We start from the raw sequence: 24,803 nt of genomic DNA on the forward strand, positions 1-24,803 counted from the left end.
GAAAAATAAAACCCAGGCTGGCACAAAGGTGGACATGGCTGGGGGGCCAGAGTTCAACCGTCCAAAGTGACCATGTGGTCAGATCAGGTTTCTCTGAGGGGTTCAGAACCAAGTCTGAATTCAGAGGTAAACAATCACAGCTCAGCCAGGCCTTCGTGTCTTTTAAGACAGCCCTGAAGCGGCTGCAAACTATTCCCAACAGTTTCTTGCAGCACTTTTGTCACTGTTATTTTTGGAGACAATATTTGCAGGTCAGAGAAATCCCCCCTAAGTGCCTGTCGCATAGAACTTTTGGGAAACTTTTTGCTCTCGTTGTTTAATTAGAGGAGTGTCGTTTGCAGGGACTTAAAAAGGGGGTTACCGGAAGGATGTTATTATGAGGAAATTGTCTCGTCCGGTCTGCTTGTTCCGTGTGCTGCACAAATCGGGACAAAGTGAGCGGATCTCTGGTGTCCAAGACGAAGACGCGTGGGTGGCATTAGGCAAAGCATAAATCTCTATCTTTCATAATTGGCGTCGTGTCGTCCCCTGTGTTGGATTGCAGGGTCTCGGTGCCGAGCTACCTTGGCTTTAGCTCTCCATCCAGTCTGTTTGGTCTGTTTTTCTTTCTTTCTCTCTCTTTTCCTCCAGCTGAACCCTGAGGCCGACGGGGCGGACGCGCCGCGCCGCGACCTGCGGCGGGACCCGGAGTGGGCGGGGCTCCCGGGCTCCGTGACGTCATCGGCCCGGACCCGCCGCCGCAGCGCGCGTCACCCGGACCCTCTGCCGAGCCCGCTTTCCATCAGGAGGGCTTCGCTTTCAGCAATCAGAGGGGGACTCACACCTTTTTATTTAATTATTTATTTTTTTGGGGGGGGTGGGGCACGTGTTTTTTTTTTTGTATTGCGCGACCCGAGTTTTTTTTTTTTTTTTTTTTTTTTTTTTTTGTAAATCACGGGAAATAAACGTATCGGGGAGGAGAGCGCGTGTTTGGATGGGAGCGACTCAACGCGGATGTGTCAGCTGCTGCAGTCCTTTTGTCAGGTAAGGAAAAGGAAAAGAAAACAACTCCCTGGAAGGACGTTCATCCGGCCGAACGTTGTCGGTCAACGTCGACTGCTCTCGGGAGATCAGTGTTGATTTGTGAACAGTTCCGAGTGTGCAAGTGTTTTCTGACTGCAAGGGGAGACCTTTTTTTTTTTTCTTTTTTTTTTTGGTCAGCTTCATACGATAGACACGATCCGCCGGACACCTGGGATCACAGAGCACAGGGCAGACCCACAGTTTGTGTGGGTTTCATTATTACTTTTCCTCTTCGTTTTTGGGAGCCCCTGAAGTCCCGCGGGCGTCACCTGATTGGACACGTCGAGCACTGGACACAGCTTGAAGGTGAGTCAGTCACCTGGTCCCCGACACGCCCAGTGAGAGTGGAGGCACACCCTGATCACTACGCTGGAACAGATGATAGATAAACAGGTAGGTATGAGGAAAGGCAGTCCATTCTTCTGTTTGTATGGGATCAGAAAAGTTTCGTCAAAGACTTTTGATTAAAAATGGACCGTGCGGCATTGCACAGCAGCCCAAAAGAAGGGAGTGAGTCTGACTTCGATTTGTGTGTGTGTGTGTGTGTGTGTGTGTGTGTGTGTGTGTTTCATTCCTTTTTACTGGAATGTGGTCTCTTACATTCAGTAAATCTAAACTTTTTACAGAGCACATTTGTTATTGATTTATCCGGGCATTGTTTTCTGAATTATTCAAATAATTTGTGTCTGTGAATTGTCCGAATAATAGATGAAAAATGTAGCAGTCTCTTAATGTATTTAGTGTTTTTGCTGGTGTGTTCAGATTGTTCTATTCAACCATCAGTTACATGTGGTAGGTATTTACATTACTATCGTATATACGTTTGACAAAGAAAAGCATGAAAGCTTTTCTGTATTGAAAAATGACATGGTTGATTAATCATTCATCACACTAGTTGCAGATCATTTTATCTTTTTTTTTAACTGCTGATCAACTGATCGATCCACCGACTAACGATTGCAGCCCCACATCTCACAGATGTTCTTTCTTTCTGTTTGTTTAAGAGGGGGATGGCTGCAGACAACTACTTGACAACACATTCGTGAATCGGAGACATATGTTCCGCGCAACTCCAGTCAGTCTTCTCGGCCATAATGGATTCAGATGACGACCCCTGCCACAGCAAGCGCCACATAGACTCCAGCAAGAGCCCGCTGATCAGCGCCATCATGTTCGCGGCGGGCATCTTCGGCAACGTGGCTGCCCTGGTGATCCTGGAAGTCCAGCGGCGCCGAGAGACAAGCAGCCGGGGCGCGTCGAGACGAGCGTTGTTTCATGTGTTCATCACGGCACTGGTGGTCACGGACTTGGCGGGCACCTGCCTGATCAGCCCGCTGGTGCAGCTGGCGTACGCGCGCAACACAACCATGGTGGGGATGTCACTCGAAGATAATAGTGTGTGCTCATATTTTGGTGTCAGCATGACCTTCTTCAGTCTGGCCACCATGTCGCTCCTCTTCACCATGGCGCTAGAGAGATGCTTTGCCATTGGATATCCTTACCTGTACAGCCGGCACGTCACTAAGAAATGTGCCTATGTAACAATCCCGTTGTTGTTTGTGTTATGTATGATATTCTGTCTCCTCCCTTTTGCCGGGTTCGGCAAATATGTACAGTACTGCCCTGGCACGTGGTGCTTCATTGACATGAACCCGGTGCAAAGCGAGGATCGGGCCTACGCCAACCTGTATGCTACGATCATGCTGGTGTTGGTGCTGGCCATCGTGGCGTGCAACGGCTTTGTGGTGTTCCAGCTTTTCAGCATGTACCAACGCCGGAAGAGGAACGGTGGCTCGGCGATGGCAACCATGAGATCTCAGAGTGACCGCAGAGCGATGTCCATAGCCGAGGAGGTGGAGCATCTCATCCTGCTGGTCTTCATGACCACCATCTTCATCATATGCACACTGCCACTTGTGGTAAGACGACTGCATGTAACGCATGCATGCTTTGTCCTCGTCCTGCAAAAATGAACACACTTGTGGACATTGTCTTGGTCCATTAGTGCCAGTGAACCGACACCATAAGGTGATATGATGTGTCAATGTCCGTTTCCTGCCAGTTAAAAAAGACCTCCGTTACTCCATACTAACCCCAAACCGACTAGTGCCACCCCCGAAAAAATCTTAGAATGTATCCTTGTTTAATTCCAACAAAAATTAGGTTAGAACATGTAAATATTACAGAAATCCGTGCAGGGTTGGACTGGGGAATGTCGTCGTGGCTGGTTTATTTGCTTATTATACGCTGAAACTGACGTGAAGAAGAGTGCATAGTTCGTGATGGCTAGCAAAAGGTGTAAAGCCAAAGGTGGCTGGGAAAAGTTAAAAGACCAACAAAAAAAGCAAAGTCCTGAGAGACAGATACATGTTGCTGTATACCAGGAACTGTCCATTTAACTGGCCACTCGTGGAAGGCCCCTGAGTTGCTGTGGCATTGCTGCCTTCCTTTTCTCCTTGGATACTGGAAAGGAGACGTTTCAAATCTTTTCGGAAGAATCGTCTCGTGTTGAGGCCTGTGCTCCTCTTGGCACGTGGGCTCTAGCTCCGTCATCAGTATCATCCCTTATTTGGTCCAGAAGCCTTCGTTTCACATCAGGCTCAAGTGCACAAAGCTATATCTTTGACTTCAATTCAAATTTTATTTGTACGGAAGCAATTCATATACATACATTATCTCGCGGGCACTTAGTACATAGTGAGGTTGAGATCTCACAATACTACAGAGAAACCCAGCAGTTCCCACAAGGAGCAGCTCGAGGTGACTGTGGAGGAGGGGAAAAAAAAAACCTTTTTTAGCAGGAAGAATTCTCTAGTGGAAACCGGACTCCGCTGTGGGCAGCCGTCTGCCGCAACCTGATGGGGGAGAATGGAGAGTTGGGTAGAAAGAGGGGGAGAGGGAGAACGGTTGCTTTAAGCTCGATCAGACTAATTCTTATGATTACAATTATAATACTTCAATGGGTTAGGGTTATGACTTTGTTAATAATACTAATAATAATAATAATAATAATACTAATAATAATACTAATAATAATTAAAGCTGCAAGCAGCGATATGCGGGCCCTCGCACACACACGTCGGGGTGTGGACTGAAGAACTGCCGCGGCCTTGCTGCTGGACACTGGCCGTTTGACGATGCTCTTTGAGTTGAGCTCATCCGATGGCTGCCTTCTCCCTTCAGGCACTTTTCCTGCTCCGCACATTGACAAAAAGTGGAACAGTCAGTCAAGCCTGTTTCGAGCCTACATTTTCAAACTCAATCTGAGTTCCTGTATTTCAATGGGAAAAAACTCATGTATCAAGTGTCTTTCTTGGATTTCTTGACGTGCACCACAGGTGCAGTTGGACTTGATCAATTCACTGAGTGTCACAAGAGACACTGGAAGTAGAAATCGAACCCGACGACCTTTTGTCGGCCAATTGTTGTTGCCCGGGTGGGACAGTGGACAAGAACACTGACTAAGTTCAGTATGTCGAGGGTTCAAAACCAATTCAGCAGAGATTCTCCAGCAATGAGGAGTAAATCAATCTGGTTTCGAGTCTTGAGAAGGTTGATGACGGTTAAACATTACACCACAGACGGTTCCCCTACAATGACGTTTGACACACCAAGTATGAAAATTCACTTGAGTGAACTGTGTTGTATCATGTTTTGTTTATCGGCTGTCAACTGATGTAGAAATGGAAGGTGACGACGTTATGTTGCCGTGGCCGGTGTGGCTCAGTGGACAAGAAGAACAGACTTTGGTTCATTGGGTCGAGGGTTCAAAACCACCTCAGTAGAGAGTCTAGGTTTCGAGTCTTGAGAAGGTTGATGGATTTTGTACGCAATACCAACTTTCATCCAACGGAGGTAGAAAGGGAAGACGACGAATTGCATTGTTATGGCTGGTGTGGCACAATGGACAAGAACACTGACTTTGGATCAGTAGTTCAAGGGTTCAAGACCGACTCACGGAAGAGTGGCAAGACCGACTCACGGATGTGTGACACAGTGGACAAGAACACTGACCTTGGCTCAGTAGGTTTGAGGGTTCAACTCCGACGCAGGGAGAGATAAGCATCCAGTGTCTGTATTCACAGCTAAAGATCGATGGGGTATAACATGCTACGGCAAGGGGGAGCCAGGACTTTAGGTAGGAGGGGGGGGAATCATTTTTATCCCTGTAAATTAACATGTTCCAGTGTATGTAAATAATAAAGTAAATTGGAAGTCAAAGTACCTCATAGAAAATACCTTAGATAATAACCCCAGATAAGATAAAGTCTCAACGCCTCTGAAAGTCTCTAGTTGGTAATCCAGCGCTGGGATGCACAGGTTAGTCCAGGGACAGATGAACAGAACCTTGACCTGGTTGGTTCTTCTTGTTTTTACATTTTTAAAGAAACTATTATCTATTATGTTATTTAGTTAAGAACACTTATATTATTATATAGACAGTTAATAGTAACAACTCTCTTAAGACAGTTGATAATAATAAGAAGATAAGACAGTTGTTCTTATTATTATCAACTGTCTTAAGAGAGTTTCTTTGTAAGACTGTTATTAAAACAGTGTTATCAACTAAATCAAGTTAATAGTATATAATATAAGACAGTCTTAATTTAAAAATGTAAAAACAAGAAGAACCAACCAGGTCAAGGTTCTGTTCATCTGTCCCTGGACTAACCTGTGCATCCCAGCGCTGGATTACCAACTAGAGACTTTCAGAGGCGTTGAGACTTTATCCTATCTGGGGTTATTATCTAAGGTATCTTCTAGGAGGTACTTTGACTTCCAATTCAATTATTTACTTTATTATTTACATACACTGGAACATGTTAATTTACAGGGATAAAAATGATTCCCCCCCCTCCTACCTAAAGTCCTGGCTCCCCCTTGCCGTAGCATGTTATACCCCGTCGATCTTTAGCTGTGAATACAGACACTGGATGCTTATCTCTCCCTGCATCGGAGTTGAACCCTCGAACCTACTGAACCAAGGTCAGTGTTCTTGTCCACTGTGTCACACATCCGTGAGTCGGTCTTGCCACTCTTCCGTGAGTCGGTCTTGAACCCTTGAACTACTGATCCAAAGTCAGCGTTCTTGTCCATTGTGCCACACCAGCCATAACAATACTGTTCGTCGTCTTCCGTTTCTAGCAATGTTGAATGAAAGTTGGTATTGCGCACAAAATCTATTCAACCTTCTCAAGTCGGTCTTGCCAGTCTTCCGTGAGTCAGTCTTGACCCCTTGAACGACTGATCCAAAGTCAACGTTCTTATCTGTTGTGCCACCCTGGCACTCAAAGACAAAAAGTCGTCGGGTTTGATTTCTACTTCCAGTTGGCAGATTGAATTACTCTGGGAGATGAAAGGTTGTTGATTTAACTCGTGACACTCAGTGAATTTATCAAGTCCAACTGCATCTGTGGTGCACGTCAAGAAATCCAAGAAAGACACTTGATACATGAGTTTTTTCCCATTAAAATACAGGAACTCAGTTTGAACATTTGTTGTTTGTATGTTATTTGAAGAACTGAAGGAAGAACTGAACTGAAGTCCTTCCAAAGTTCCACATGCTGGAACTTATTTACTTGTACCTCATCGATTAGTAGCTGTGACTACAGACAGCGGATGTACCCTGGTTCTGTTCTTGTCCACTGAGCCACGCAACACGTCACCTTCCATCTCTACTTCTGTTGTGCAGCTCATAAATGTTGTACGTGTGTGTGTGTGTGTGTGTGCTGGGTACAGGACTCCAATCAACCTTCGTAAGACTTGACACCAGATTGAACATTGACACGCCCCGACGTGCATGTGCGAGGGCCCCCATATTGCTGCTTGCATCTTTAATCATTATTATTATGTCATCATTATTAATTATCATCATTACATTTATATAATTTATATTACTAGCAGTGTCATAACCAGTTTAAATCAGTAAGAGAACTGCTGGACCACGTCCTCGCTTCCTCACGTCCTGACGTCCGGTGCGTCTTCACCTCGTCTCCTCAGCGGCGTCCTGCAGTGACCCTGACGCTCTCTGCCGAGTCTGAAAAACAAACATGGTTCAACTCTATTGAGAGACGAGGGAGTTACAGCAGCCGTGATGTCACGAGGTGGACCTGGACAAAACCTTGACGACGTCAGAGCGGAGAGAGAAAGACGTGATTGGTTGATTTATCACAGTCTCAGCGGATTTGCAGGCGATGTTTCAGTGGACAACCATTCTCCTTCAGATCAGTCTTGGCTTGCGGCTGCGCGATTGTGTCGATTAATAAAGCGAATACATACTGAATATAAAGTGTTTATTATGAGTAACAAAATATGATATTTCCTACAACACTAGGTGTGTAAAGCGAGAGCCCTGGCTGTGTTCTGTACTTAAACATGGAAACATCTGTACAGCAGTTGTATGACAACAACGACACTTTGATATGTTCAGATCATAGTGGATCAGCTCAGTCACTTCGGCTCATTATCAAGTTAAACATCAAGCTGAAATAATATCTAACGTCTAATGTTCTACGGTTTTATGAAATACCGTTCTCTCTTTTCTCCCTCCCCTCTTCTTCTTTCCTCTCTCTCTCCATCTCTCAGATCCGGGTGTACATCAACTCCATAGGAACTCCAAAAGAGTCCCACAGATTAGACCTGATTGCCCTCCGCTTCATCTCTGTCAACTCCATCATTGACCCGTGGGTCTTCATCCTCCTCTCCCCCAGTGTGCTGCACTTTTTCTGGGCATCGGTCTGCAGGGCAGTACTGATGTTTCAATCATCAATGACTAAAGCTAATACCACCAATCTAGAATTGTGTCGCACATCGTTGGACTACACTTCCCATTTACACTCGGTGGAAAATTTATGACCATAGCATCACATTATATTTTGATATGTGTATTTATTGGAAACATTAATGGATAGTGTGTTCCCCTCAGTGATTAAATGAAGTGGAGAGACTTTGCGGGCCACATCTATTCCCTCTAGCTGGTATTTTGTTTCCATGACAAAATGGCCCTTTCTGTCTATCTGATAAGAAATTATCAGGTTCAGTCAGCTGGAGGCCATCTACTTTAAGCAATTTAGAAAACTGTATGTATGTGGAATGCATAGTACCTTCTCTACTGCTTTGTATATTAATGATGAAAGCTCAACATTCCATCTCCCTTGTATCAGTTAATGGAAAAAGGCTGTTGATTATTAAGCCTTTTTTTCTGGACTTCAGTTCTGTTTACATTGTAACTAGACAAAATGGTTCAGTTGGAGAAAGTTGAGCCATTAGATATGACCGAATACGACAAATCCTTCAATTCCATCACCTCAACACTGACAATGACACTTCACTCGAAATTGCCTCAGACGGCTGTATGAATGCGTGAATGGTTGAATGTGACTTGTCCTGTAAAGCACTTTGAGGTGTCAATAAGACTAGAAAATAGCTAAATAAATATAATCCATTTACCATCAACATTACATTATTCTCAGGGATTTAATGCATGACTGGAATGACAGATGAATAGATACAGGGCTATTCATAAAACACAGGTCTCACGATGACTATGCTGGAGAGAGGAGCACTGAGGGAAGTGTCTGACATGCACTGCAGCTTGAAGAGTTTAACCTTTCACAACTTTCTTCGCACGCGAAGCAACTCAACCTCAATTCAGTTCTGCGTGACGACATCAGTCCATTCAAAGGAAATGAGATGCGTCACCGTAGGACTTCTTACTAGCTGGGTCGTTTAGTCTTTCTTATGTAGTTGTGCTTTGTTGTTGGGGTTAACCTGGCAGTGGTTGTTGTGGGCGGCGGTGGCTCAGGAGGTCGTGACGTCCTCCACCATCCTGAAGGTCTGCGGTTTGATCCGCACTTCCCCCTTGTCCGCATGTCGATGTGTGGGTTAATTTAAGGCAAAGTGTCAAGACCTGCCTCATCTTTCATCTTCTGGTAGTGTATGAAGGTGACAGAAAGAAAAAGCGCAGTAAAAACTGTGCTGTGTGAATGGGTCAACGTGACTCCATTTATGTGTGGGTAAGTGCATACTGTATACTTTTTATTCTTATCATATACTCTTTATTCTTGTGTGAGTATTTGTGCACCCTAAGGGCTGTCTTTTCCTAATTTCTTTGTACTGTGTAAAGAGACAGTTAGGGGATTCTGATCAAAGTGGGCCCGACAACGCAAAAGGGCGGCCCACAAAGCAACCGTCCCACGATGATTTCCCCCAGTGCGACTATACATGAGACATACATAGAGAGAGAGAGACAGAGATTTGAGGGCATGACTTTCTCTTCTTAACACTTCAGTGATCATGGTTCATCATCTTGAAAACATTATCTGCTCACCTTGGCGCTTCTTCACTTTTGAACGCAACCTCTGTTCCGCTTTGATAAGCGAGCTAAATCAACACCTCTTCTAAAACAGTTCCGGCACATGCTGAACATAATAAGCATCACCGGGAACTTTTATTGCTGGACCATAGTTAGATGTGTCCATCTGTTACTCTGTGAAAAGTACAATTGTTTGTTCAAGTTGTGTCAAAAATCTGTTTTCAGTCTGATTGCATGTCATTGTGGGACAGAGCCCTTAGCAATGTATTGTATCTTGCTTTGTGCTGTTGGTGAGATATTGTGTTCAATCTCACTGCCTGTAAGTTATCTGGAAAAAAAGCATTTTGTCCACTGACTTAAATACTTGAAGGCCATTTAAACTCCATTAGTACGAATCCTGCTTTGCTGTCTGTCTTGCTAATAAACAATTACATCCAGACACCGGGAACATATCAGCGTTAACCAAGTTTATTAAACATGCCCGTTTCGTTGATGATCAACTCTGTCTGGTTAATTAGATAATCTCTTCTCTTGTTGCATTGTGATTAGGTCAGAGGAAGGAAGGAGCTGACGTGTGCTTTTAATTGGTAATTTCAGAGCATGCAGATTAATTAGCTGTTTCCAGATAGTGGCACCATTACATTAAAAACCTGCAGACATCCACTGTGAGTACACTTCCTGTGCACGCTCCACTCTCAGTACAGTAAACACACATCACGAATACAAAATAAGTGTGTCTCCACTCTTGGTCTCTCATATATATATATATATATATATCTCACTACATCTGTTCAGTGGGCCAACATTTTGCCACAGCTTAAATAAAAAAGGGTTAAACAAAGCAAACATATACATATATATATATATATATATTATGGGTATAATTGAGACCCTACAGTTTAACCTTTTCCCCAGTCAATCAGATTTTTTTCAGTCTCACCTTCCATCGTCAAAATTTCCAATTGGCCTAACGCAAAGCTGGCATGTCCATCTAAAAGCAAAAATGCACAGTATGTCAGATTAAGTATCCATCCTACTTTAAATGAGCAGGTCAACATCATAGGGTGCTTCCAGAATAAAGCATTAATAATGTTGGTTAATATAGTTAAATTACAATTAAATCAAATCAGATCAATAGCGTCTCTACTACCAGCAACATATATGTTGTAAAACCAACTAAAACATGCTAAACCTTTAGAGGCAATTAAAATGATTCTTGGAAACATTTTAATTTCCTCCAACCTCGGGAGGCCTTTTTAGCCTCACTGACAGTTGCAACATACAAAGTATGAATCAGACAGGAGAGTGCTGACCCAGTGTCGGAGCTGACAGTTGACAAATCACTTCCTCTGCAAAACCGCAACAGCTCTACTCAGAACTCCCCGATATATTGGCACAATGGCATATTTACACTGACAACGACAGAAAGAATGATCTGGACAGAGGCAGAGGCAGTGGGAAAGGATGGCTGAGTTGGGGAGGGATTTCCCCTTTGGTCACACTACAGAGAAAACAGAGGGAGGATTGCCTAACTTGTGAATGTCCATCATTACACACAGTATAGTGAAAACAGTCTCTAGACATCTAGTGTAGTGAAATGAGGCTTTTCACAGTTCACCCAGCTGTAAGAGCAGTCACAGTTACAGTCACACAATTTGTGATATAACCAAGTAAGGAACCAGCTATAAAAGGTGGGGTTGGCGATTTTTTGAAAAACCAGCGTGACGATTGTAAACGTACCACCCCCTTGGTCTTCCAGAAAACTACAAGCAATTCTCCTCTGATCTGTTAGCTGTTATAGCTTTTACTTCCTCTTTAACAGGAAGTCGACTGAGACTCATTCCAGTTCATAGTGGCTCGCAGATTTGCACAGATGTCCTTCTTAAAACTAGCGAAAAATAAAACGCACTCTAAGGAGGTAACACCGGTTAGTTCCTCGGCAAGTGGAAATCTTTTATAACATTCTTTAACTCCCTTGGTACTCCTCCCTCAGACTGACAAACCCCTGACCCATTATTATCATCTGATACGATTGTATTATTTTGCATTATTACTGATTTATTATTTTATTTTATGTTATTATTTTTTCATTTTATTTATTTGTGTGTGTGTAAGCTTTATACCTAGAGATTGTTGTAAAACTAAATAGATATATTACCTGTTTTGTCAAACCTACGGAGCTGGACTGTTTTACAAGCACATCAAATGCTTGGTTTAAGGTAGAGCACTTTTATTCGCCACAAAACTAAAAATCAAAATACAGGCTAACAAAATTTAAAGCATCCCATGTCAGTGCCCGGCGCTTGATTAGCAAACTCACCTCAGCTCTTACAATCATGCCCACCTGGCACTGATCCCGATGAGCCCCTCTCTCTCCCACAGCTGAGTGCCAGAGCCACGGACCACCTCCACATTCACCATTTACATGCTTAACCCCTGGGACAAATCAGGCAAAGTCACAACGTCAATTGCCATTGCTATGCAGATGATACACAATTATATGTCCAGACAAAGCCTGGAGCTACAGGTGCATCCAGTATCATGTCCTGTCTAGCTGAGATTAAAAAAAACTAGATGTCCAAAAATGTCTTGGCATTAAATAATTCCAAGTCTGAAATAATTGTAATTTCCCCCCTGTGGCCTCCAGTACTAGTAGGTTGAGAAATCGATCCTTTAGTCTGGGTGCTTTACCTAACAATGTTAAACAAGAGGCACCAAATGCTACCTTGGTGTCATTTTTGACTCAGAACTGTCCTTTGACGCTCATGTGAGTAAAGTGGTGCAGACTCCCAATTGACATCAAGACAGCAGGATCCCTCCAATGAAACTGTCGCGGACTGAAACTCACCAGTTCAAAAAAAAGTAATCTAAAATTAGCACTTGAAGCTGTTTTTGCCTATTTGATAAATGTTTATGTATTCTTATAATTCCTACAGCACTTATTCTAAGTTGCTTTGGACAAAAGCGTCTGCTAAATGAATCTAATGTAATGTAGTGTACAAAGTGTCTGACGGTGCAGTACCACCACAGAGAGGAGGCAGTGTGCCATCATGTACCTGGCCTCGTTCAAAGGCAGCTGAAGACAAAGAAAAGAGAGCAAAATGATTTAATCAAATCACCAACAAGCACAGGTACGACAATTACCTAGCATTTATATAGTTTCTCTACTAAGTACAAAACCTCCAAATGCCAGTATGAAAGGACATAGGACCCAGCAAGAAAACAGCCAATGGGTAAATTTACAATTTCTTCATTTTACCACTGAGACCTTGTGAATTTCACATTTGTCACATTTTCACTTATCTGGTCTCAGAGAAGTAAACAATTTTCCCACCAGCCATTTTTGCAACAACAACATTGCTTTGTCCTCACAAAGCAATGTTGTTGTTGCAAAAATGGCCAGATAACTCAGGATAGAATGTTTCTTTGTAAACAGCAGTGAGCTAATGCCTGGGGCCGTGCCATGTTCTTTCTATGAGCCAACAATTCCTCAGCGATTATCTGCTGTGCAACTAATAAAACAAAATCAACAAAAACAATGCAACTGATGATATGGGACATTAAAAACTGTTGCTCTGAATGTGTGCACAGTCTTATGTACACTGGTGTGTGTGATAGTACTGCGTGTTAGCCTTCACTGAGCCCTGTCAGGACTTGTTATAAGAAACCTGTTTCTGACAGTGGAATAACACTTATACTCACGCTCCAAACCCTCTCCACAGCACAGCATGATCCAAACTAAACCTGTTACTTAAGCGCTGACAGTCGAATTCTCCCAGCAGGGTTTTCTGCGCAGCCCAGACTCTGTAAATCGAAAACAAAAGAATGGTGCAGACCGCACCACACAACAATGCGCATGCAGTTTGTAAACATCACCTTAAGAGACGTGCCAGTGGGTGGCGCTGCAACTTCACGGTTTTGGAGTTTGAAGTTTATTTCAGACTGACTTTCAACAACAACAACAGAACGGACCAACATCAACATATTTACAAATCATATCAGCAGTTTGAAACAAGTGTAGGCTGAAGCTCTTGCCTATAATGCCTAACTTTTTTAAACTAAACCTGTTTGAAAATAAAACAATAATAACTATCTTATTTTGGCCTACTAGTCAGTGCGTCGGACAGCCGCAGGTAGCAGGTTCGCGGCCCGGCCAGAGTAGGAGAATCACAACAACAACAAAGAGAAAAATAAGTTAAAGCTGCACTACTCTGACAATAAAATTATTTACACATTCAACAATCCCATTATAAAAGGAGCATCATAGAAAAATAAAATTATAATTGACTAAAAAGAAAAAATAAATTCCATATCAATAGTCAAACAAATGTAATGAGGGCTTTGGTGTTACTTCCCTACCATCTTCATCTGTTACAGTTCAGAATGATCGGTAAGGGTATCATCAGCAGGAGAGGCATTGGAGGAATCTGCTGCGTCTTCCACCAACAAATCATTTTCCAAATTCTCCTCTTCCATGTCCACGTCCTCCTCTTCCAAGTCAGGTGCTTGCTGCTGGGGGGAGCTGCGTTCCTGCGTGTCCATGACTTTCAGAAAGTCATAGAACTCTACCGCAGATGGCCAACTATCTTCACCCAATATCCCTACAGAGACACAACGAGACAGATTGCTATGTACAAATTTATACAAAATGTAAGAGCAGTAGAGAGGTAGTTCTCAATGAATTACTACACAGCCCAGAAGTTGTAAGGGGGGAGGTTTCCACTATATTAGAATTGATCTGATATTGGCTTTTAATTCAATGCTACTGCATTTTCAGTTGAGTCCATGTTGACATTTTCATCATTATTAGTTAGAAAAGAAATAAATTGTATATTAAAACAGCGTCAGAGATTCTGTGAGGAATCAGATATTTTATTAAATTTTAACATAATAACTTTATTGAATTCCAATGAAGCTCTAATATTAATTAGTCTATGTTTGTATTTAGTGTGATAAACTCTCCCTCTTTTTTTTAGAAACGTTTTTAAAATCAGAGTGGACACACTGGTTCATATTCTGAATCATACTTTTTTATTAATAGCCATACTGTCGGAACCATCGACTTACCATGAGCAATGAGGTTGTTAAATGATGGTATATGCACCTGTAGAAGCCACAAGTCTGACGTCTCTGATTGGTTGGAAGCCATTGGAAAGGCATTTGCAATGGTTTATGGATAGAGTAGTTCCTTCACTCTTAAAATAATTTTCTGTTTCCCTTTTTTTTGCTCCGAATAAAATGTCCTCTGGGTTTTCCAAACCACGCAGAGAGAATCCACGCAGATATAGGGAGAACATGCAAACACTTCACAGAAAGGCCCTGGATGTTCAAACCCAGATTTGAACCAAGCTGTGAGAAGACAGTGGTAACCACGGAATGCCACTATCAACTACATTACATTATATTATTTACAACACTCCTCCCCTTTACCTGCAGTCGACTCCGTCCCATCTTCAATCCTCTGTAGCCATTGCAGGACAAAGGGGGTCACTATGGGGGTGTTTGGGGGGTATTGATAGATTTCACCTCCAGAGGGCAAATGGGTGAGGACTAGAGCAGGCAACGGGGGCATAGTGCCCAGGTATGACCCCAGGACAGACATCCCGGCTGGAGTGTGGCCACTGGGACAAAGACAAACAAACCAAAAAAACAAGTATGTATATAAATATGTATACTTTCATTGACCAATTAATAGGAAAATACTAAAATAATAAGATCTAATAAAAAGTGTTTTTGTGTATACGAGTATGTGTTGTGTATGATGATTGGCCGAGGGACTGATTGACAATAGTGACCAATGCACTTACAGGTGGATCCAGCAGGCTACATATCGCTCCATCCTCCCCTCTCCCAACTCCACCACTCGTCTCATCTCCTCCACCAGCGCCTGGTTCTGCCTCCGCCCGATCTCGTCCTCCTCCTCTCCCACAAAGAGGAGGAGGAGGGCTTTACCCAGGGAGAGGAAGGATGGCAGATTTTCCACCGTCAGTTCAGGCTGGAGACGCGACAGATTTGTAAAAGGAAGGAAGAGAGTGTTAAGGATAGAAATTGTAGTGGGAATAATTCCTAATTATGTTACTGTTTTACATTATTACTTATTCATAGGCACACGAGAACCCAATCAATGTCAGCATAAGGAATGAAAGAGGATCACTCTGCAAGGGACGGAGTTTAGAGACTGTCAGGGACACCCGGATGACGTTCTTTATGAAAAATATTCATTATCTTTGTCAAGAGGTCTATAATGCCACTCACCGGAGTGATGCCCTAATGGTGTCCTGCTTTGTGCTATTTTGCCACCGGACACTTTTAATGTTTTCCATCGGAGATGCTGATCATGTAATCAATAACACTGTATGATGTGCAGTTCGCAGGATGGATGCGTTAGTCGTGTAACCTGGAAATTTCCCTCGTTGATTTTAGAATTGAAAAAATAATTGAACAATAATTATACAATACAGAAAAAAGCAAGAAAACACAGTCTGGTTTACCATTGGATGGATCAGTGCAGTGTTGATGTGAGTGAGCAGCTCCTCAGCAGAGGAGAACGCAGGCAGCTTGGAGGGATGGGAGTGTGTCCTCCAAGGTGGAAATGCCAACACTGCAGGAAGGTCCACCGTGTGTTCTATGGCCCTGAGCAGTAAACATGCATATGCACATAAAAAGTCAAACATAACACACACAACATTATATACACATAGACAGGCAGAAAATTACGTATTCAACTAATTTTTAGAGGAATTAAAAGTGATAATAAAAGAGATTTTAATCACACAGGAATATGTTGACCTTGTTAAAATTCAGAATGTAACCATACATTGACTGAAGTTGTCTTTCAATACCTGACTAGATTTTAACAAACAAACAAACCAATTTCACTGTTACCATCACATATTAACATTTCAAGGGGGCCCCATGTACGGAGGCTTGAGTCCTCCTGCAGCAGCCGTGGGTTCGACTCCGGCACGGGCCCCCTTTGTTGCGTGTCTTCCCCACTCTCTAACCCTTTCACACTTAACACTATCCTGTCAATAAAGGTTTAAAAATGCCCACAAAAAAGAACTTTATTGAGCATAAACAACTCAGAAAACACACCTTTCCCCTCTTCATATATTGGTAACTTTGCGTTTTGACCTTTCCAGAGAAAAGCACTGTGAGTTACAACTTCAAAAACTGAAAGCGGGCTCCCAAAGGCAATTGTCAGGGACAACATTCTAAGAGAAATGACAGAACTGACATTAGAGCCGTTACCATTTCTCTGCCAGCCCATCTGTCAACACTCCAGTCAGCACCTCTCCTCTAAGTGACTTTGCTGCTTCAGTAAACACAGGCACTCCTTGCAAGAGAGAGAAGGGTCACCATCATTACATCGTCACACAATGTCCCTGACCGTGGACAGGTTAGCGGTTTGAAAAGATAATGACTTTGAGGGGCCATTTAGAAAGGTATTTCTGCAATTGTTTTTTTAATTCACTAAGGTTGATAACATTTCATGATTTCCTTACTATCAACATGAAAAGATAAAACTATATAAATGTAGTGCATTTAACTACTGTGTGTGCATCTGAAGCCTGAAACAGTTATAAATGCACTGTTGCACTTCACTCCTTCATTACCATTAAAACTACGATAAAGTTTATTTTCAGTCAGTCAGTCTCTCGCACACAGAGAGAAATACTCACTTAGGTTGAGATAAAACAGACTTTACTTTGCTTAGTTAAACCCATTTCATCTTTTTTCTGGGACCACAGCATGCTGTCATCACTGCAGTGGCTAGTCAAGCTCACATTCCTGGTAGGTTATTGTACATGATTGCTGTTATTATTCTGTATTCATTGCTATGATGATTAAGATATAAATAAATCCTTCATAGAGTTATAATTTCTGTTAAATCCCATCTCAGTGTATTTTCTACACAAGCACAGCCCCGCGCATTGTTTTCCTGCAGGAATGTGGCATGAATGCTCAACAAATGCACTGTTTCATCTAGTTTGAGCAACTTTTGCATAAAAATTGTGGTGTATTAAAGATTAATGTCATAAGTAGGAACCAATGCGTTTAGAGTATTGAGAGGAGGACAAACATGCTAATTAGACATTGAGAAAAATACACACATTGTTGACAACCTTATACTGTAAATGTAGCTTTATGGACAAAATTTATCTTGACCTTTTGACTGACTGAGGCGCAGTTTCTAAATCTATTCAAACGTAAATGAAGTTTTGAGATCAGCTATTGAGACATCATTGTGAATTAGAAACATTTCTAAGATCATCATTAGCCAGGTTATGGGCAGTGATGTATGTATGACGCCAACATACTATTCCAGCCTCCTACCTGCATGTGTTTGTGTGTTGAACAGTCCCAGTACTCTGGAAGGCATATAGCCTGCTAACTCGGGGTGAGGCACTTCCTGTAGAAATGACGTCACTTCCTCCTGAGTGGACAGTAACGCAGGAGAAGCTGGGAAACTCCTGGTTAAACAACAAAGTTCAAACATACATATGCATATGAGTGAGCACATGACAACCCCACACATACTGTGAGTGACTGATATAACAACATGACATAGCAAAAATATTGGTCAGTTCTTTCCAGACAGCAGAAACCATATTCAGACACACTCATCTTTTTTTATAAAGTCATAGAAAACTTCTCACAGCATGATGAAGCGATGCAACGGCTCACTACCCAGCATGCCTTTGTAGTGCTGGGCTGACTCTTGGGGGCGGAGCACCAAGACGCTTGGGAAGGCCGTGATTGGCTGAAACAGCACCGGGAGAGAGCCACCTGCCTGCCCGGCACAGAGGTCAGTCCACTCTCCACAGTCGACGGCGATCATCTGCACGTTGTCAACCTCAGAGTCTATTATTGATCAGTAAAACATGAACAAGTGCATATGTTAAAGTTTATAACTTCAATGAAGCAAATGGTCAAATATTCCAAAACCATTAGTGGACAAACTCCATAGGGTTGAGGTGAAACTTACAGGGAGAAACAAGAATAATAAATTTAGAGACCATAGGAAAAAAGATTCTCAAGAATTTTCCTGAGAATCTTCAGGTCTTTTCTTTAGTATCACACTAGTCCTTTTCTATCACAGGTTCTGCCCCTGTAAAGGGCTTTTAATTAACTTTTAAACTCTTCAGTTGTTCGGATTTTGAATATCTTATTTACTGTTTTAATTTTGTTTCCAGCTCCTGTTATTCGGTGATTCTAAGGTCGACAACACGATAAGAATTAAGGCTGTGCATTGCTTTACTGCTTGCACATGGGTATTGTCATTGAGACATAACATCTCATGTACTTTCTTTGATTTTACACTTTTAAAGTAGCTGGAGAATGCAGTTGTCTCCTGTTTACCTGTGAGTCTCTCAGCAACTTCAATGAAAGAGCTGAGAAAGGCCATTGAAACAGCATTCCCTAGTGGTGAAAACAGAAATTTATTAGTTTTAATTCTTAATCATTTGCTTCCCCTCCTGATCAACTGATATATTATTAACACTTACAACACCCCAGTGGGGGTAGACTGTGTCTTACATTTGAGGTAGAAGAGTGCCACAGTCAAGTTGCTTTGTGCTAACGTAGTGTGGATGTTGTCAGAAGTTGGTTGGGTAATTGAGTCCATGTCCAGAAAGCTGCCTCTGTTTTTGTAAACAGACACTACGATGTCATCATCCAGCGTGCCTGAAAGCAGACACACAAAAATACACACGGATATTCACTGTGGTCTCCCTTATCCTCATTTTTCACTCTTATTGTCTCCATTTTACCAATCAGATACTTTACCAAAATCTGAATCGTCGTCCTCCAGCCCCTCGTCCTCCTCTTCATCCTCCACTTCCTCCTCTCCCGATTTCTCGTGAATTGTAAAGAGCTCCAGCACCTCATCAAGGTTGTGTAAAGTCATGTACTTCATCTCCAAACTCTTGAGATGTACACAAACACCCATGCGCACACACACAAACATAAAGCACATATGGGTAAAAATAATGAGTAATTTAGTTTGTTTACATGGTTTGTGACATCATACCTTCTCGGGCAGCCTGTAAGCAGCATTATATTCATCAGGGGTTTTCACTGCAGGACTCTGCCTAAAAAAAAAGGGAACACACACACACACACACTGATAAAGCCAGAAACCCACTCACTGTTTTAATCACACCCTAGAATTTGAATTCTCAATTATCTACTGAATTCAAGAAAAAAGTTCACAGCAGGTGTGTATAATAAGATAATTCTATTAGCAAATTTAAAGAAAAAAAACTATTGTTATTTGATCAACTGCCATGTGTGAGGACAATGCAGGACATCTTGCCTGATATTCAGTTCCATTACACACCTGTGTACGAGGAGCAGCAGGGCAATGCCGCGGAGTCTCCAGGCGAGAGTGGTGGCTGTGTCCAGGTCCAGGTGCTTGGTTGCAGGACGGGAGAACAGGAAGACCTGGGGGGTCTGCTGGTAGGGGAACTGGGGGGGCGGGACCACGGATGGGTCATTGTATACTTCAGACTGGAAGTGGAGAGACGTGTTATTATTTACAAATGAATCATTCATTTGCACATTTGTTATTACTGTAACAGCAAAAACAGCGGGGGAGAAGTGTTTTTGGTTTATGATATTTACAATTAAATATGAACTTCTGTGCAAACTCAGGGCTGCATTTGACAGTTATTTCATGAAACTTCCCCATTTACCACCAGTGGAGCCTCCATGAGCTGCAGGAAGGAGTGGAGGCTGAGGATGGACAGGGGTTTCCTCATGAGGGTCAAAGGGCAGCGCTCAGAGGTCACAGAGGTCATGAACCCACTTTGAACTCTACAATGGAGGAACCACACTTGAGACGAGTGAGACGATTCATTGCCACTGAAGGAGAGACGGGAGAGGAAGGGACAGTGCATGAAAACTTTCTGATTCAAAAAATATTCTCCTCAGCCTTTCTCCCCAGAACGTACCCTAAATGTTTCAGGACTGGCCCTCCGGTAATGAGGATGAACTGGTATTTTGATCCATACACATATGCTGTCTCCATCATTGATCTGTGCTCTAAGGGAATGCAATCAGCAGAGACAGTAAAAAATTAATTTGATGAGTCAATAAGACAATCATGTCTTAATCAGGACCTGCTGCCTTACACTGTGCAACCCATGAATCAAAACCCCATTGAATAAATCAGTGTGATTATCTCCATTACAAACATTTAACATACATAAGTCACCCATATACAACCACTCTGTTTTCTCAACATTTGTTGCTTTCCTTTCTTAAGATCATTCTTCCGCCCCCCCTGTTCGTACCTTGTGTTCCTAGACTGCTGACGTAACCCAGCACAATATCCTTGTGGCCCCTGGCTGCTTTCTCCATGGCCAAGAGGTCGGCATCTGTGTGGACATACTTGACCTCTTCGCGGAGAATGGTGCTGGGAGGGAAAGAGACACGCAAAGCTGGGTCTATATTCACATGTTGGGGTCTGCAAGAGACGACCCAAAGCCCTAAGACGTGAAATGGGAGCAGCATGCGGAAAATGCAGTCAAATATACACATCAGATAACCAATCGCTAATCTAGATATGATGTTTACCTCTATTTACATTCCATACATAAACCTAAGACAGTGTGTTTAAATTATCCTAATTGATTATCTTCCTTGCTAAAATCTCACACAGCTGCGTTGCATTATAACTTGACGCGTGCTGATTACTTACAACAGGACTTCAGAGACTATGGAGTTGACGTCAAACACGGTGTCCAGGTCGAATCCCAAGAACTCTTTGCCCCCCCTGACAGAAAAGACACGGGCCGTGAGTGAGAGGTTTGAAAATGTCAACACAATGCACTAAATACCCCCTAAAGCCGGGGGCACACACTGTGATTTTAGAAATGCTGCTGTTAAACTCCAACTCAAACTGTCCGAGTAAATCGCCTGCGATTTGAGGCCAGAGCTCAAAATTGATCATGTGCTCACGCTGTCCGGTTCGACCGTCAGCCGCGACTTGACCGCTCACACTGTGCGTGGGAAATGCCCGTCGACTCCTGCGGAAAGCTCCTCTGAGGCAGAGGAAGTTTGTGTTTCATGTAGAAGAAGAACGCTGACAAGAAGAGCCGGTGTATAAGGACTCAGGCACTATATGTCCAATTAAAATAATTGATTATATTACAAACAATGACCGTCCAGCAGCGAAGGGCCCCTAGTAGTGATACGCTCCAACACACTGACTATTTATTACATTTAATATACTATTTATTTCTTATCCTTGAAGCCAAATTGACCATATTTGCCACTTCACGCAGGCGCAGTCAGGAAAAAGACACAGAGTTTAAGGAATCTACTCGTGGCTCCGCTTCAACTGTAGGGGGGGTTGAAGTCGGCCGACCCAAATTTCTGACATCAGAAATGTATCGGTCCGTCCTGTACACTGCAGGGCAAATGACGCCGACGAAGGTGAAAATCGTTTGACTCTAAAAAGACTAAGAAATCGGGGCAAATTGCACAATTTATGCCCGGCTTAAGTTAAAAACAAATACAGTCTAAATACAACAGACCCACAATAAATCCCCCCTTCATGACGGTCATAACGTCCATCTCAGAACTGTTGATGTGTTGATGTGACTCTATATAGTAGTTTTTGGGGCTTTGGAACTGCATTACATTATCCTGACAGATGTTTTTCTTTTATTTAATTCAACCCATTTATATCAGTATGGGTACGCTTAGTGATGTCTTTATGTCAGTTGTGAAGAAAAAATAAAAACAAAACAACAATAATCATCTTAATCCCAGTAATGCCGTTCTTCTGATTCTACAGTGACTCATAATAATTATCAGTAGAAGTCCATTAAGGTTTAGTTTGATTTGACTCTGTAACTGTACATTTAAGTGATGGTGCACTGAATTTGGACTGCTAACACAATCAGCAGTTACAGCGGCATTTGAAAATAAATAAGCTGAGCTATCACTCAAACAAACAAACAAGACAGGATTCTGTGTGATAAAACACTTCTGTAGAAACCAGAGAACTCTGCAGGTTTTCAGTAGTGTCAGAGTAGTGATGATAGTTGTCACCCATGGGTAGATTGCAAACAGGAAATCTTAACAGCTAATTATACATGCCTTTAACATTCAATTTGCAAAAGATTTTAACAAGTAAAGGCAACAAAAAGAGACTCCAGTTGTAGCCCAAAGCCTGATTTTTGTGACTAACCACCAATGAGTACTTCATGCCTACGCAACCCACCTGAACAGAAAAGCTGTGTGCAGTAGCCTTTCATCTGTGCAGTACGTGCGAACCAGCTCTTTATTGCAATTGACCTAAATAGAAAGAAAACAAAGCTACCGATCTGCCACACAATCACTTGCACGTGTCAAAATCTTGAAGGTACCAAAAACCAAAAAAATGTGAGCGTCAATGCCAAGTTCTTTGACAGATGGTGCATGTAGCAAGCAGTGTGTACTGTAACTGTGAATACCATTCCGACCAGTACTCCATAATCCTGCAGAACTTCAGCAGACTTCTCCAGCTCCACCAGGAAGAGAGAGACGGTTGGAGAGACTGGAGACGGAGGGAGTAGAGAGACAAACACTGTTGTTCTTGATAAGTGAAATTGGATGCTTTGAATATCAGATACAAGATAGATTTAGGGGACTCGTATCATTCATATCATCATTATCAAATTTAATAAAGACTGTAACTTTATTCATTTTAAATGAAATAACAATTATTCTTTTTTTATTCCAGTGTCACCCAATGGTTTCAGGACCAACCTAAGATTACAGGAAACTACTTAACCTGGAGTCACCTTAAAACTATGCCACCCCCCCTCTCTCTTACCTTAAATCAAATATAACATGTTGTGCTGAAAGGAATATTTGAATTGTGAGCAGCCTCTGAAAAATATACAATATATATAATACTGCTCAAGAACAAGTTCTACATGCAAATGTGGAAAGGAAAAGTGTTGTTTACTTGAACTGCAAAGTGAGCATCCTACCTTTGTTCTTAAAATAAGTAAACATCATCTTCCCAGAATGCAATTTCTCGTAGAAGTCCACAGCGGTGTATTCAATGAGTTCCGACGTGTTGGCTTTCTCTGTGCATCCTACTGACTCAGTCCACAACAGGAAAGCGGCAATACACATCCACATCGTGCAGAAAAGACTGGGTCGTGCACTCTGTCGGCGGAGAAAAACAAATGTTTGGATGCCGGGAGATGCACAAGTGTTATCATCGTAGGATTAATCTTCTGATTATTTTCTCGATTAATCCATATCTTGTTTTGTTTGCTCCATAAAATGGTGAAAAATGTCGATCGTGTATCCCCAACCCCAGTATGATGTTTGGTTTTGGCCACAAACAAAACATATGTATTTCACTGTCATAGAGGAGCAAAGAAGAATTTCCAAGAAAAAGCTGAAATCAGAGAATTTTGACCCTTCTTTGCACAAAAACTACGTGAACCGATTAATCGAATTTTCAAAATAGTAGTTAATCGATTAACTGGTGCGGCTCTAAACTATATTGTCAGAGTATACATGTTTAGAAGAAAATGATACGTAGAGGATGAAACAGAGACACACAATGTGCTCTGGTAGTTTTGATGTCTAATTCCTTCATTCCTATGTTTGGATCTTTGTTCTGCAATCTGTCTTGTTCCACGTCTTCACACGTCGCAGCTGTAGGAATCATCCAATCACAACGCACAGGTTGTAGTAATCAATTTCCACAGGTACAGCACAAAGGGATATTAAGCAATTGACAACAACTGACTATTATTTCACAAGATCTGCACTATGTTATATATATATATATATATATATATATATATATATATATATATAACTGGTTCATATGGTTGGTCTCTCAAATTGAACTGAATAGGAACAGAGAGTTGAGAGCGAAGGAGCAAACGGTGACGACAACAACAACAACAACAACAACAGACAGATGCCAGCTGACTGTTACCTGAGGAAGTCGGCGTGGGTTGAAAGTTCAACTTTTTGTTCTTTTCCCCAGATACAAAGACGTTAGAAACCACAGCTAGAGTCCTGATAAACGGGACATGGAGGCACGGGGACAGGAAGTTATCCGTGGCAGTGTAGAGTCCTGTAAGAAGTCCCAAACTTTGCGCTTTCTGCTTCACGTGGGAACGGAGATGAAGCTAGTTCATTGGCTAGGCTCGTTCTCTGCCTTCTTCGCCCAATGTTGGGTTTTTTGGTTTTTTTTTATAGAGCTAGCTAACGTTACGCACCTGGGAGATTAGAATATGCATGTCGACATATGTCCGCGGGAGACGAACGCCAACAGACACGGTTATTTTCGCAAGGTTATTTGACGCCAAACCGCTCACTTTAGCTGAAAAATGTTTGTCTGTTGCTGCTGATGCTTCATCCATCCAGAAACAGCGGTCGAGCTCACAGAGTTGAAAGAGCA

General features: G+C 42.4%; 2 protein-coding genes across 7 annotated transcripts; one reads left to right on the plus strand and one right to left on the minus strand.

The window, feature by feature from the left end:
- Positions 1–336: 336 nt before the first annotated feature.
- On the plus strand, positions 337–9,876 carry ptger2a (prostaglandin E receptor 2a (subtype EP2)). 5 transcript variants are annotated; one of them, XM_035628499.2, is made up of 4 exons: positions 904–1,023; positions 1,201–1,455; positions 2,067–2,981; positions 7,648–9,876. In XM_035628499.2, the coding sequence occupies exons 3-4, from the start codon at positions 2,157–2,159 to the stop codon at positions 7,915–7,917; spliced, it is 1,095 nt and encodes a 364-aa protein (XP_035484392.1). In that variant the 5' UTR covers positions 904–1,023; positions 1,201–1,455; positions 2,067–2,156; the 3' UTR covers positions 7,918–9,876. The 5 variants fall into 5 exon arrangements, with proteins under 5 accessions (XP_035484414.1, XP_035484392.1, XP_035484422.1 ...); XM_035628529.2 differs by having other exon boundaries at positions 928–1,455; positions 2,067–2,432; positions 2,679–2,981; XM_035628521.2 differs by lacking the exon at positions 1,201–1,455 and having other exon boundaries at positions 337–1,023.
- Positions 9,877–13,285: 3,409 nt separating this feature from the next.
- Positions 13,286–24,794, minus strand: txndc16 (thioredoxin domain containing 16). Of its 2 annotated transcripts, none has more exons than XM_047332492.1 (20): positions 24,336–24,794; positions 23,365–23,545; positions 22,843–22,925; positions 22,611–22,684; positions 21,081–21,155; positions 20,674–20,795; positions 20,332–20,422; positions 20,074–20,194; positions 19,719–19,888; positions 19,410–19,470; positions 19,166–19,304; positions 18,917–19,063; positions 18,740–18,799; positions 18,037–18,241; positions 17,714–17,850; positions 16,628–16,712; positions 15,868–16,009; positions 15,184–15,371; positions 14,807–14,997; positions 13,286–13,977 (listed from the first exon to the last, which is right to left on the minus strand). In XM_047332492.1, exons 2-20 carry the CDS (start codon positions 23,516–23,518, stop codon positions 13,748–13,750), a joined length of 2,475 nt encoding a protein of 824 aa, XP_047188448.1. In that variant the 5' UTR covers positions 23,519–23,545; positions 24,336–24,794; the 3' UTR covers positions 13,286–13,747. The 2 variants fall into 2 exon arrangements, with proteins under 2 accessions (XP_047188448.1, XP_035484357.2); XM_035628464.2 differs by having other exon boundaries at positions 20,074–20,242.
- Positions 24,795–24,803: the final 9 nt, after the last annotated feature.

This window comes from Scophthalmus maximus, chromosome 1 (genome assembly GCF_022379125.1).
Source record: "Scophthalmus maximus strain ysfricsl-2021 chromosome 1, ASM2237912v1, whole genome shotgun sequence".
Taxonomy (NCBI): Eukaryota; Metazoa; Chordata; class Actinopteri; order Pleuronectiformes; family Scophthalmidae; genus Scophthalmus; species Scophthalmus maximus.